The sequence below is a fragment of the Amblyomma mixtum genome, chromosome 9, assembly GCF_055824585.1.
Source record: "Amblyomma mixtum isolate Tamu chromosome 9, ASM5582458v1, whole genome shotgun sequence".
Taxonomy (NCBI): Eukaryota; Metazoa; Arthropoda; class Arachnida; order Ixodida; family Ixodidae; genus Amblyomma; species Amblyomma mixtum.
Window position 1 is genome coordinate 67,660,688 of NC_143020.1, and position 14,656 is coordinate 67,675,343.

General features: G+C 49.7%; 2 protein-coding genes across 2 annotated transcripts in view; one reads left to right on the forward strand and one right to left on the reverse strand.

The window, feature by feature from the left end:
- Positions 1-14,656, forward strand: part of LOC149329495 (uncharacterized) — a 38,947-nt gene that overhangs the window by 20,777 nt on the left and 3,514 nt on the right. The window lies entirely within an intron of this gene.
- On the reverse strand, positions 5,465-7,026 carry LOC149329496 (uncharacterized). Its single transcript, XM_089562265.1, has 2 exons — positions 6,885-7,026; positions 5,465-5,966 (listed from the first exon to the last, which is right to left on the reverse strand). The coding sequence occupies exons 1-2, from the start codon at positions 7,024-7,026 to the stop codon at positions 5,515-5,517; spliced, it is 594 nt and encodes a 197-aa protein (XP_089418391.1). The 3' UTR covers positions 5,465-5,514.

Consider the following 14,656-nt stretch of genomic DNA (forward strand, 5'->3'; position numbering starts at 1 on the left):
CAGTCTATTTCTCCGACCACAAAGCTTCCTTCATGACTGTCAAGAACTGTTAGTGGAGTGTTTGTTAAAGGAATACGTGTGAAAAATAAAAAAAAAATTCTGTGATAGCGCATACATGTGTTGCTCGATTTCTTTGCCTCAATCTATCGAAAAGGTGAAACAGCTTATTTGCTGCGCTCAAATTTCGCATTAGGAAGTAACGTAATCGTCGGTAATTTTTTTTAGTTGTGCAAGTTCTTTGATCAGCTCGTCATATGTCACTTTCAGAGCGGCTTTCTATTTTTCAGATCAGCACAGTCTCTCCGAAACTCCTCGGCATCTTTGTTCATGTGCTCAAAACTAGCCTTCAGTTCCCTTATTTCTTTGCGCATTTCACGCTTCAAGTCAGCTATCTCAGATCCCATGATGAACAACAAACACGTTTACACTGGTCGTAGGTAATAGCAACTTGGAACAGACTGGCAGCACAAGCAACGGGTTTGGTTTTGGTTTGGTTTGGTTTTGTGGGGTTTAACGTCCCAAAGCGACTAAGGCTATGAGAGACGCCGTTGTGAAGGGCTCCGGAAATTTCGACCACCTGGGGTTCTTTAACGTGCACTGACATCGCACAGCACACGGGCCTCTAGAATTTCTCCTCCAAAGAAATTCTAGCCGCCGCGGCCGGGATCGAACCCGCGTCTTTTGGGCCAGCAGCCGAGCACAATAGCCACTGAGCCACCGCGGCGGCCCAAGCAACGGGAAAGACTTAGGAGTAGTAATGCAACCAAGTTGCGAGAATTCCAACCTGCGAAACAAGCAGAAAATGAGCGTGTGTTCGGTCCGTTGCGTTCGCTGCGAAGTGTCAGAACCAATGCAGAAAAGGAGGAAAGGAATACGTATGTGCAAGCCTTTTGTCTTGTTCCTATTCACGCCACGGGGATCGAATTTAGATGGAGGCGAAATGTTAGAGGTCGCTGTGCTGTGCGTCACTGTCATGTGGTGAAGCGTTCAGGCCAAAGTACTCGTAAATAACACGGGGAAGCCAACCGAAGTGGATAGTCGCGACGAAATCCCCAGAGCGTGCCCTTATTAGCATCACAGCAACTCGTATAGGAGCCATGTCTTAGAAATGGACGCTATTCTCCACTGTCCTCTCCTCTCATCAACGACATTACTCCTGCAAGGCCCTGTTTCTGGCACTGAACCTCATGCGGGCAGGGGTAGAAATGGGTGCTTTGCATATAGGCTGACATATTGGGTCAGTGTATACATTTTTTGGGCAGCCTCGAGAGCACTCGGTACAAGTGTTGGTCTCCCTCGGCACACATCGACGGCGCACTGAAAACTTTATAGGTTTTCCTCTATCAAGGTGGTATTACGCAGGCCTGTTCCAGTGCCACGTATGCGGTCAAGGCAACCTATAAATATAATTAAGCTAAGATTCAACAAAGAGGTCGTGGTGCCACATCGACTTCGTTATAACCAAAAGCAACGGTGCATATATTTCGCCGACGTGTACTTTGTATTGCGCCGTTGTCATCATAAGGCGTAGAGTCGAAGTTCTGAATCCTTTGTGTGACATAGTTTAATACTTATAGCGGATACTGATGTATACTATATTATTCTATTCGAACCCTGCCCTCTCGGTTGCACTCTCTACAGCGAAGTTAAAGTCACTGAATTTAACCTAAAATTAACTTTGATATGAGAGCTTATGGTTCGCAGCCCATCTTGCCATAGCTTGACGCATGACGTTCTTGATCAGACGACTGGTCTTGCTACCTTGCCTCGTGGTGGCGTCACTCACGAGAAAAAGTATTCGAGAAAGCCTCCTGATAGCAAGTAACCTTGTGATGTTATCAAGGGAGGAGAATCAAGACCAATGCCTGTTTTTCAGCAGGGCTTATCATTTGAATCAGTGCGAATGCGCAAACGAATGAAACACGCCCCTGAGGTCGTAGCATAGCTTTCGCTCTAAATTAGCAATGTGCCTGGACTCATCAGCTGGGGAAGAGTTTTGGCGGATAGCGGCACCAAAAGCTATCACACAACAATCAGCCTTTGGCATATTTTTCAGCGTACAGGATCAACACGTAGGAGTGACACACCTTTCCACCGGCGACAGATTTCGTTTTTCGCGCATTCCGGCATACGCGGCAAAAGCGGCAGCAGATAAGCCTGCGATTGTCGCGCTGGCAACCGGGGAGTGAAAAAGAGGAAAGACGTTACTGCGATCTGTGTGCCGGCGGAATACGCATTTCTTCGACACTCCGTGCAACGAGCATAGGTCAAGAACGATGCCTGCTGCAAGCGCGCAGTATGCGACAGTGGTATTTTCCCCTGAGCTCGACTGGAGGGCACTGAAGTTCGTCGAACCCCTGCCTCCGCATCGGATATGCAGTGCCTGCGGCCTGGTGAGGAAGAGAACGGTCTGGCTACCGTGCACACACGTGTTATGCGAGTGCTGCTACGAGCAGTGCGGGCGGGATGGTTCGCATGCGTGTCCGCTGGACGGCAACCACTACGAGGAGGAGGACGTCGCTCTGGCGGACTTCCCTGCGGAAGAGCTGCTTCGGAGAGAGGTAAGCGAAGCAGAGAAAACAGCCGAAATGTTTATCCAAAGGAACTTTTCACTAGAACAGCGCTTTTTCAAATAGTTCATGATTTCTCGCCAGAGAATCGTGTGTAAAGCGAAATCAATTTGTTTTTTGAGTTCGAAGAGGAGTTTGGTTGCGACGAACATAGTTGGTCGAACATAGTGTTTAATGAACGTACTCCTTTGCCGCGGCTGATTGAGACCTGTATGCCTGTTTTCTGCGGTTTCTCTGAAATTACAGGGTTCTTTGTAGAATTCTCGTATTTCTCGCGTTCAGCTTGCTTGTTCCTCTCATATAACAGCAGACATTACACGGGAACAACCCAAAAAACTGAGAACGAAAGGGCGAAAGACGCGCCTTGGTGCATTGAAATACACAAGACACCCGACTTCCGGGACAAGCCGTCCAACTTCCTGTGACTTCACTCGCGCTCGTCTCAGAAAGCGGGAATGCGGCATCCAGCCACCTAGTGGAGATCAGTGGGCGTAGACGCTGTGAGCGAAAGATAGCATGAGGCGGCGCACGAACCTTTGTAATGGTGCAGAAGCTTCTACATTTCGCTGAAGCCGTCTAGCGTCGCTGCAGAGCTGTGACGTCACCTCTTGCATGAAAATGAGGAGGGGCGCGCGAGAGCAGAAAAATTCAGGGGGGCGCTTTGTGGGCCTAAAGCGCGGAGAGGCGAAAGCCGTAAGCGCGGTGTTGCTGCTGGTGTCACTGATGTGTGGTTACTACGTTAAGCTTCGCCTCCGAGTATGGAACTCGATAGCGTCTTGCAGCCTGCCAGTGAGTCCTCAGAACGACATCGCCCATTCGGCTCTACGTCTTCGGTAAATTAGTGTTTGAGGAAAGGAAATGTATGTCTCGCATACCTGCGTGGAGACTTGAACCTCGCCTTAAGGGAAGGGAGGAAGATGGGAGTAAACGAAGACACCGTATTCACTAGACGCGCATTTGTTCATTCCAAACCATCGAGCTGGCATGGCGTATTTTTTACCGCGCTCGTCTCGCACTCGGGAAACCCTGGTTCGATTCCCCAACTCGACCAATTTCCTACTCGGTTTTATTTATGGATGTGGTCTGGCTAGAAAGCTTAATTAGAATAATTGGTTAATTAAGCAATGAACTAAACTCCGTCCCACTTAGTTGGAGGATGACTATGCGATACCTTTAATTGGTTGCATGCTTACTAGCCAAAGTATAATTTGCGCCGTTTGAAATTCGCGCACTTTGACGTCACGACCATTTCTACCAATTAAAAAGCGTGACGTTTCTGTCTACAACACCTGCTTACAACGATGAGGCACTAAAGGCTTCCGGCTTAATAAATCCGCCATGAGGGAATGGTGGCATAGAGGTATCTGCTACAGCCAGCGTCGACGCTTCAGGGTACGCGATTGTTGCGACGCGCGTCTGTACTTTCACTCTTTCCTCTTATACCTTTCAACAGGTACAGTGAGGTGCGTTTCCGAAGTGAACGCAAAGAACCATGGGAAAATCGTCTGTCAGCTACTTCCGGTTCCAAATTTTTCCCACGCTCTGCCTTCTGCATAGCAATTGCCATACATTCGTGTATCGATTATGCGCTACTCTATTTGTTCTGCGACATTGCGTATTGCACAGCATCACTGTAAGATCAGCGCGTGCTGCGTATGAAATCGTCCTGAACGCGGAAAATGAAAATAACAAAAGTTATGTTTTTTCGTGGTTATATTATGTCAGCGTAGGCTGGCTGTTCTGCGTAAGCACCGCACGGCAGAGGGTAGCAGACGGCCTATGGCTTCAGCGTCGCGTTTCTGGCACAACGTTGTAAATGCCAACGCATGCAGCGCACACCTATCACTACCGCCACTTAGCTTAAAGCACGTTTGATGTGTACACTGTTCCAAGAGGGCAGTTATCCGCCTTCCCTATGGTTCAGGTTTCCACCGAGATGTGGACACCTCGCCCTCACCTCAAGCTACGTATATCCTGGTATAGCAGAGCTAAGCCAGTGGAAATTTCGATTGCGAAAACAATACTACGCTAAGCTTTGAGCCTTCAGCGTGGCGCGGCGGTACTTACATTTGACCTTTCGCGGAGTGACGTGACACCAGCTGCGAAAAAAAGGGCCCCCAGCTCGATCCGTCTAAGGAGGGCGGCCGTAGTCACGGCGGTGAGCCTCGCGCTCCTCTCAACAATGGCGCTACAGTCGGTGACGTCATACCAGCTGCGAAAAAAGGGCCCCCAGCTCGATCCGTCGGCGGAGGGCGGCGGTGAGCCTCGCGCTCCTCTCACCAGTGGCGCTACAGTCGACGTGACGTCATACCACCTGCGAAAAAAAGGACCCCCAGCTCGATCTGTCGGCGGAGGGCGGCGGTTGTCACGGCGGTGAGCCTCGCGTTCGTCTCTCCATTGGCGCTAGAGCCGAGGTGACGTCATCATCATCATCAGCAGCCTGACTACGCCCACTGCAGGACAAAGGCTTCTCCCATGTCTCTCCAATTAACTCTGTCCTGCGCCAGCCGCGGCCACCATATTGCCGCAAATTTCTTAATCTCATCCGCCCACCTAATTTTCTGCCGCCCCCTGCTACGTTTGCCTTCTCTTGGATACAAATCCACTCCGTTACCCTGAAGGACCAGCGATTATCTTCCCTTGGCATTACATGCCCTGCACAAGCCCACTTCTTCCTCTTGATTTCAACTAGGATATCTGTTGCATATCCATAGCGTGCCCGCAGAACGCCGAACCAGGGAAGCAGCCGCACAGCCAGTAGAACCAGAAAAATTAACGTTTATTCAAAAGTGTAGGACGTATTTATAAGCAGCCTAGTGGCCGGAAGCTAGGAAGGAGCACGTTTACATAGCGATAGCTCTAAGCTATGAAGGGTCGCCAGATAAGGCGATAAAAGGTGCGCGCACATCGGAAACACACGTGAAGATGCCACATTCCTTCCTCCTCAGAAATGAAAGCGTTGCACTGGCTTGCGTTCTCTTGTCGAGCGTCTTAGAGCTTGCTGGGCGACACCCGTATTCAACGGGGCCACCGGAATATCTGGTGCTGGAAAATGTGGAGAATCGTTGCCATTTGGGATGCGCCGCGCATTGGTGTCTTCATCCGGGCTCACAGTTTTTGGATGCTGTAGTTGTGTTGCTTCGTCTGGCTCACTGGGATGTGTGGTGGTTGTAGTTACTGCCGGGGTAACCCCTGGTGCTTCTTGCCGCGGGCGGACCTGGTCTACGTGCCGCTGGACGACTCCGTCACATGTTTCCACTGTCACCATTCTTGATCCAGACGTCGCCTTCACATGGCCGGGTGTCCACTTGCTCCCCGCACCGTAATTGCGGGCATATACCTCACTTCCAGGTAGTGGCAGCCAGTCATCGTTGCTCTCTTTTGGTCCCGCAAGGGCTGGAGGAAAACATGTGTCCAAGCGTGAGCGTGTTTGATAGCCCAAAAGCAGCTCTGCTGGGGATTTACCCGACTTTTGCGGAGTCCTCCGGTAGTTAAAAAGCAACCTTGCTAGGTTCTCTTCCAGGTTCCCTTTACTCATTTTTCGAAGGCCATTTTTCACAGTTCGCACGGCCCTTTCCGCCGCACCATTAGACTGGGGATGGTATGGAGCGCATCGAAGGTGCACAATGTTGTTGTTTGCCATGAACGACGCGAAGTCTTCACTGGTAAACTGGGTACCGTTGTCAGAAACGACTGTGCGAGGTATTCCAAACCTGCTGAAAATGTCACGCAGACCGTTAATTGTAGTCTGCGTAGAAGCATGCGCCAAAGGCAGTGCTTCGAGCCACTTGGTATGTGCGTCGACTACTACGAGTATCATTTTTCCACAGATCGGACCCGCGTAGTCAATGTGAATACGGGACCACCTTTCGCCTGTTTCAGGCCAGTTAACGACGGGGGCCGCGGCTGGCATGGACAGATTTTGCACACAGTGCTGGCACTGAGCAGACACCTCTTCAATGTTTCTGTCGAGGCCTGGCCACCAGAACAGCGAACGTGCGACGGATTTCATTGCCGGTGAACCCTGGTGCGTTTCGTGAAGGATATGCAGCACTCGCTCCCTAGCTTCGGTCGGTATTATGACCCTATTACCCCAGTACACCAGTTCATGTGCTACGGATAGTTCTAGTTTACGGTCAAAAAACGGCAGCACAGCCCGAGTCATTCCGTTTGTGTTCCTGGGCCACCCATGTAGTATGTACCGTTTGACCTCGACCAGGACAGGGTCAGAAGACGTCAATGCCTTCAGCTCACGCGTTGTTACGGCGCCATTGTTCAGCTGGTTCAGCGACAGCACATATTCGGGCGGCTCACCGTCGTCGCCAGATTCCGGAGACCGCTGCGGAAGTCGGCTCAGGGCGTCCGCATTCAGCATCTGTCGTCCTGGTGCGTACTGTAGCCGGTATCGGTAGGCCCCCAGGTGAAGCGCCCGCCGTTGTATCCGTGCGGCGGCCATTGTGGGCGTTTGCTTGTCCGATCTCAGCAGGCCGAGCAGTGGCTGATGGTCCGTCACCACGGTAAATTCCCGACCTAGAAGGTAGTCACGGAATTTCGTGACGCCGAATACCAGAGCCAGTGCCTCTCGCTCGAGCTGTGAATACTTGCGCTCCGCCTGGGTCAATGTTCGCGAGCGGAACCCGATTGGCCTGTGAATGTTACCAGTCGTGTGAAACAAGACAGCTCCCACACCGTACGAAGATGCATCACATTCAAGCTTAAGTTCCTTCGAAGGGTCGAAATGAACGAGAACCTTGGCTGTTTTAAGGCTGTCCTTGGCACGTTCAAACGCGAGCTCTTGAGGCTGTTTCCATTGCCAACGTGCATTTTTTTCAAGCAGCTGATACAATGGACCAAGTGTGGTTGACATGTTCGGCAGAAACCTCGCGTAAAACGTAACCATACCCAAAAATGCACGTAGCTCGCTGACATTACAGGGGCTCGGCGCCTGCATGATAGCGTCAAGGTTTTTCTGTGGGATGAAGGCCATCACGATGGATGCGATGACCAAGATAAGTTACCGGTGGGGTACGCAACTTGCACTTATCGATCCTTAGCTTTACACCGCACTCTCGGAAGCGCTCCAAGACGTTTTTGAGCCTCTCACCGCTGTCACTCGCTCTCTCGGAAATGAGCACATCGTCAAGATAAGCCTGCGCTCCTGGAAGGCCAGCCAAAACTTCATCCATTTTTCTTTGGAATATTGCGGGTGCAGAGGCTATCCCGAAAGGAAGCCTATTGTAGCAAAATAGCCCTTTTGGCGTATTAACGTGGTAACGAAAGAGTTAATGACGCAAACTTTCTTCGCGTTATCGTCTAAAGCCACTTGGCTGTATGCATCCCGTAAATCAAGAGTGCTGAAATAGTCCCCATCATGAAGTTGGGCAAACATATCCTCAATGATTGGCAATGGGTATTGCTCTGTTGCACACGCTGGATTTACCGTGGCCTTGAAATCGCCGCAGATTCTTACTGCACCGTCTTTCTTAAGCACTGTGACTATTGGCGTTGCCCATTCAGAATGAGCAACCGGGGACAGTACGCCCAGAGAAACTAAGCGGTCTAGTTCAAGTGACACTCGCTCGCGTAACGCGTATGGAATGGGTCTGGCCTTACAGAACTTGGGTACGGCGCCTTCCTTCAGGTGCAAGCTGGCTGGAGGACCCTTGATAAGCCCCAGTTCCTCGGAGAACACGTCGTGGTAGTCATGGAATATGTTGTTCACGCTGGCTTCGCTTGCTTCTTTTGTTGACACGGAGTCCTCGACAAATCGAACCACAGGAACGCCTGCGCTGTTCAGCTGCTGGATTAATTCACGACCACAGAGGCTTGGTCCCGCACAGTCCAACACGGTCAGCGCACACTTTACTGTCGCCCCTTTATGGCAAACCTGGAGCGCAAGCTCCCCAACTATTGGAAGGCGTCCTGTGTAGGACGATAAATTCAGGCTGGACAGTTTGAGTTTCGGCCATTGCTCGCGATGCTTATCGTACAGCTGACGCGGAATGACACAAACGGGCGACCCATTATCGACTTCCATGCTAAGCTGCACGCCTCCCCAGGCAAATGTTCGGCGGATCGGTGGTTCCAGACAGTTTTTTCGTTGAGATACCAAAGTCCAAATGTGGGCGGCATCGTGTTCCTCGTCTACTGGGGTTTCCACTGCCACAATATCATTAACCGGCGTTTTTTCACTTACCCACTCCGCCCGCTTCCGATCTCTTAACGTTACACCTATCATTTTTTTTTCATACCTCGCTGCGTTGTCCTTAACTTCAGCTGAACCCTCTTTGTTAGCCTCCACGTTTCTGCCACATATGTGAGTACCGGTAATATACACTTGTATACTTTTCTCTGAGGGATATTGGTAAACTGCCATTCATGATCTGAGATAACCTGCCATATGCGCTCCACCCCATTCTTATTCTTCTAGTTATTTCCCTCTCATGATCTCGACCTGCTCGATCTGTCGGTGGAGGGCGGCGGTAGTCACGGCGGTGAGCCTCGCGCTCCTCTCACCAGTGGCGCTGCAGTCGAGGTGACGTCATACCAGCTGCGAAAAAATGGGCCCCCAGCTCGATCTGTCGGCGGAGGGCGGCGGTCATGGAGGAAGGTAAAAAAAGGGGGAGAGGCCCTTTCCACTCAATACCCTGGGAGAAAAGTGTGAAGGAAATCACGTGGTTTTTTTCTCGATTGGGAGGCCATCTTGTCCCTGCAGCTTGGCGATGGCGTCGTAGTTGCTGTTTACAAACCGGGCGATAGCAGACGGCCGCGGCGTAGCATTTGCGGTGCGGCGTATTCGTACTTTCCTCAACTGCTCGAGTTAGTTTTTTTTCGTGCTCACAGGCTGACGTTGGCGCCGTTCACTCATATCTCAGGTTGAATTCGCTGCAAAACTCTCGTAGTTGCGTGCATTGATTTCAACGCGCTCGGCGACAATGATCGCACGGGCATTTCGTCTACTCAGTCACTTCTCGGAGCCGTCGGGAGACCGCCGCTGCATACGCGCTGTTCGTTCACCAGTGATTCAATACGGCGTGCGCTAGAGCGGTCGTCGGCGCATTGTGCGGACGTTTCGCGTCCTGTTCACCGCTGTACAGGCTGCTCACCACTGTACGTGCAGTGTGTGTGTGCCATTCGCGCTCCCGTTTACATTGGCAGTGAAACCTCGTTGCTACCTATGCGTGTTCTTGCAACGCTCCATCGAATGTCACTGAAGTTGGTATAACTGTCATTTTCGTTTTTCGGTGATTGAGCTTGTTAGAGCGGCGGTGGCCATGACATGGGCGGAGAGCGATATTGTAAAGGAAGCAGTTGCTCTCGCTTTACTCTTAGTATACAGAAACTTTGTTACATGCCTATTTGAAGCGTGTAACGTTTGAAGCGTGTAACGTTTGAAGCGTGTAACGTTTGAAGCGTGTAACGTTTGAAGCGTGTAACGTTTGAAGCGTGTAACGTTTGAAGCGTGTAACGTTTGAAGCGTGTAACGTTTGAAGCGTGTAACGTTTGAAGCGTGTAACGTTTGAAGCGTGTAACGTTTGAAGCGTGTAACGTTTGAAGCGTCTAGCGAGCTATTTGCTTCAGGGACGTGCCGGGCTCAAGTGTGTTCGTTCATATCGTGGCCAATTCTGTGTTTCTGGTTGCGCACTATGTTTAGACCGGTTTCCTGTAGCAGGTTTGCAATTACTTTTCTAGCTGATGTCAAGGCCAAGAAGTGCGAAAAAGGCGAAGCTCTAACTGAATTTCGAGGCCTTTTCGCACATGTGTTTTTGTGCCCATGTCCTGTAATAGTGTTATTTTTCGTAAAAAGTACTTAGTGAAATGAGGATCCACATGTGCACTGAATTTCATTGTTGCCTGTGGTAATTGTGTTCAGGAAAGTAAAAACAGCACTAAATTTTACACAAACCACACAGAATGACGGACTGCGCCCCTCCTGTCAGTCTTTCTGTGTGGTTTGTGTAGAATATAGTCCTGTTTTTACTTTCCTGAACACAATGTCACACCAACTAGGCCAGGAAAAGGGCCCGTGGTTATATTGAAGAATAATAATTTGATGCATTCATTACGGGCGATAGATCGACATTCATTGCCTGTATTGTCCATCACAAGTAAAGTGTGCTACTATGCCATGACATTACAAGCTAGTATTCCACCAAGTACAGAAAAGCGGAGCGTACAGCTGCAGCTCTGCACATTAAATATCAAACATAGCATTGAATTGAGGCACAACACCATGAAACTTATACTGCAGCCACTGGGTACTCCTAAACTTCTAGCAGTCTGAAAAGCTACGGTCATATACCGGGTGTCCAAGCTAAATGTAACCAAACTTTTAAAAATGGCGAAGTGTCCTAGTCAAGTGAAAGACTCAGGGTTGTTCATAGTCGCATGGCCTACTTTTGAGTATTTTTTCGCTTTTCAAAGTTACTTAATTAGTTATGTTTAATTAGCTAACTATTTAATTATTAACTTCAGGAAGAAAGTGTCAATGCAAAAGTTCTAGATGACCTCGAAAAACCGCTAGTAGTGCTGTTTCCGTCAAGTTACCATTTACGTAGCTTCACTTATTGGCCTTAGAAAAAAGTCACGTGACCAGCTGCTCGCTTACTTCTCTGCCCCAATGTGCACCCAAAGTCTCATCGAGGAGAGGAAATCAGAATAAATGGATTTTATTCTTTAAGGCGCGTCTTGGGACGTTGAAGTCGCACAGTTGTCATGTGGAAGCTTTTTCTTATTGTGCGGGTTATGGGTAAAGGCCGGTAAAAAACTACTTTACGTAAATATTACTTTGCTGCAAATGTCTCCGTAAGCTGTTTCTCAAAGTAATCTACAACTTTTCCATTCACACTTTGTTCCTCAAGTCAATAATTAAAAAGTTAGCTAATTAAGCTTAACTAATTAATCAACCTTGAAGAACGAAAAAAATACTGCAGACTAGGTCACGCGACTCAAAACAACCCTCATTTGGTTTCAGACAGCTAGGACACCCCGTGTTTTTTAAAAGCTTGGTTACATTTAGATGGGACACCTGGTATATTATGCACAATACTATATAGATCTGTGGGTGTGAAACATATGCTATGCTGCCATACTACAAAGGGCGCATTTACAGAGGGGACAGTGACATTTTAAGCGCATATTTCTTGAAATTTTTTCATTGAGAAAAAGGTGTTCAGAATGCTTGTCCTATGTAATATTTAAGTCTTTTGGAAAAAAGCGACCCCCCCCCCCCCCCGCCCCCCCCTCGTCCATAAATCCTCCCCTCCCGTCTACTATGTGCACTTTGGCCCTCTCCATTTCTGTCGCCTCTATGAGTGGCTTTTGAATTGTTGAATCAAAAGTCATTGTTGGCACAGCCACCATTACAACACGTTATGATACATTTTGTTTTCAGGGTCAAGAACTCAAACTTTTTAGTATATTTGCCCCTCCTCACTGCTGTATGAGAAAGCATTCCTTGCTTTTCCAGCCGCACAAAAACATGCTATGAAGACAAGTATGGTATTCAACACCAACAACAAAATAGTGCAGAATTTTTCTTACCCTAACTGCTGCAGCAGAATGCACTGTTGACACTGCCAGCTTCCAAAAGGCATGCAATGGAGGCAGATTGCAACATTCAGCAACAAGAGCTGCAATAAAAGGCAGGTTCAACACTTAGGTGGGGCGCGTGGCCATGCATGTCAGCATTGTTCACTGCTGAATCGAAAGCAGACACGTGCACAATTCAGCGACAAAGATTCATTAAAATATTTGTCTTAGCTGCTAGCTCATTTCATGGCCTTTACGTTTTTCATATCAGTGGCATGCACTGCTTTGCTGGTTTCGGACTGATTTAGTTGTAGACTTCGCGTATTATTTTGTTTACTTAGTAAATACGCAAAAACATGGAAGCATTGGTATCAGTTAACATGATTTTTAAGACATACGAATATACATTTTTTCATTTTAAAGAATACATATTTCACTGTTCTAGACAGTGAACTTTATACAATGCACAATGGCATTCTCAATGGCAATGCAGTTATTCTTGCGTTTGATCCCTCCGCAAATTCTGAGGAGGCCGCGCTGCAACACGAGCCCCCCCCCCCCCCCCCCCCCCCCCCCCCCCCCCCCAAACAAAATTTCTGGCTACACCACTGCCTTATAGTCTGTGCCATCAGAAAACAAAAAACATAGAAAAAAGTGGCGAGGGATAATGCATGTCAAGATGGGTCACCGCAGTAATTGAAAGCCAAGGGCACTTCCTGCGCTTGCAGGAGTTGAGATTTTTTCCCGGCTGCTACTAATTGTGACCAGGGTCGAGCAGTTGGAGACGGCACGAATACGACGAAGTACGAAGCAGTCACTGGAAGTAGCCGCCTGTCTCACACGGAGATTTCCGCTTTACCTTTTCCGCTTACGAACACCAGCATAGGGCACCCTGGACCGAAGAGTAGCCGAGGACCACTAGCGCGGGGGCCTGTTCCCATGCGGTAGCACGCTCCTTCGTTGGCTCTGAAACGCGCGCGCAATCGGCGCGGCGACGAAATGTAAACACGAGCCCGTCGGGACAAGATGGCGCCGAGCTTGTTTCCGGCTTCACAAAATGTCCCGTGATGGCCTCTCCTCTAAATTTTCCTTCCTCCAAGCTGGCGGTAGTCACGGCGGTGAGCCTCGCGCTACTCTCACCAGTGGCGCTACGGTCGAGGTGACGTCATACGAGCTGCATAAAAAAGGGCCCCCAGCTCGATCCGTCGGCGGAGCGCGGCGGTAGTCACGGCAGTGAGCCTCGCGCTCCTCTCACCAGTGGCGCTACGGTCGAGGTGACGTCATATGAGCTGCATAAAAAAGGGCCCCCAGCTAGATCCGTCGGCGGAGCGGGGCGGGTAGTCACAGTGGATCTTTCTCACTGTGTACAAAGATACTTTGCCATGCCGTCTACTGCCAATCAGAAGAAGGCAGCTCGCCAGTGTGAAGCCAGGAAGAAAGAACGAGCTTTCGCAACCTACCGGGCTTAACCAAAGTAAGCCTCTGCCAATTTTTTGTAGCAACGTACGTACGTAGTCGTTTTATTGCGAAAGCAATACTACGCTCATGAACGGCCTTTGCGCAGCGGCGGCCGGTAGCCACGCGTGACCTTGTGAGGAAGTAACACTGCAGGTGGAATTTCCGCATCAAAATTCATTATTTAAAGAAAAGAAATAAACGAGGCGGCATTTGCAGGAAAGGAAACTTTAATTTTAAGCATTGAAACGAAACGGGAAAAAGAAAACAAGAGAACAAGGAGGCAAAAGAAAAGGAAAACAAAACTCTGGCGAGAAGAGAGTCAAAAAAGGAGAATCACACTTAAATTTATTTGTCTCCCAGTGATGAGCCTGGTGCGTCGAGCGAGGAAGCGTGGCTGGGCGACGGGGCAGTGTTTAGGCACGTTTCGGGTTCCCTTCGTTGACACCCGTTTGGAGGCGTTCTCTACGGCGGCCTCAACGCTGCCGTAGAAAATAGTCAGCGTCTGTGTGCTCCGGCATGGCCCCCAGGTCAGGTAGCTCGGGTATGCAGCGCAGATGTCAGAGGCGACCAGTCCTGAGAAGCTGTCGGCTGGGAGGGGAGAGATGCGCCTAGGTCTCATGGCTGAGGCACCCGACTACGGCTGTCCGGGTCTGGTCACCCGCACGTCTGCAGCCGGGGCCCAAGCCTGGGAACTCGGGGACCCAGCAGAACACGTCCACCTCTGTCGCCGACCGCCGTCTTCCTCTTCTCGCCCGCACGTTCTCTCTGCCACATATTCCCTACCTTTTCTTCACCGTCCGCCTCCCGTGCGTCTTGTGTCGCCGCAGTGTGGCGCTGGCTCCTTACAGACCTGTAGACGCGGCGCACAGCGTTCCTTCAGTTGTAGGCGCTGCACTTTTGCTTTCGCAACCTACCGGGCTAGAGCTAAGCCCCCGCAAATTTTTCAATTTTTCATATGTAGAATAAATCCTCAAAAATCAGAAGCCATTCTGTTTGCTTCAAAAAACAAACCAGTAAGTTTGATTGGCGGGCTTCGCTTGGGCAGCTCTACAATCGATATAGTAAAAGAGCACAAGGTTTTAGGAGTGGTACTATCG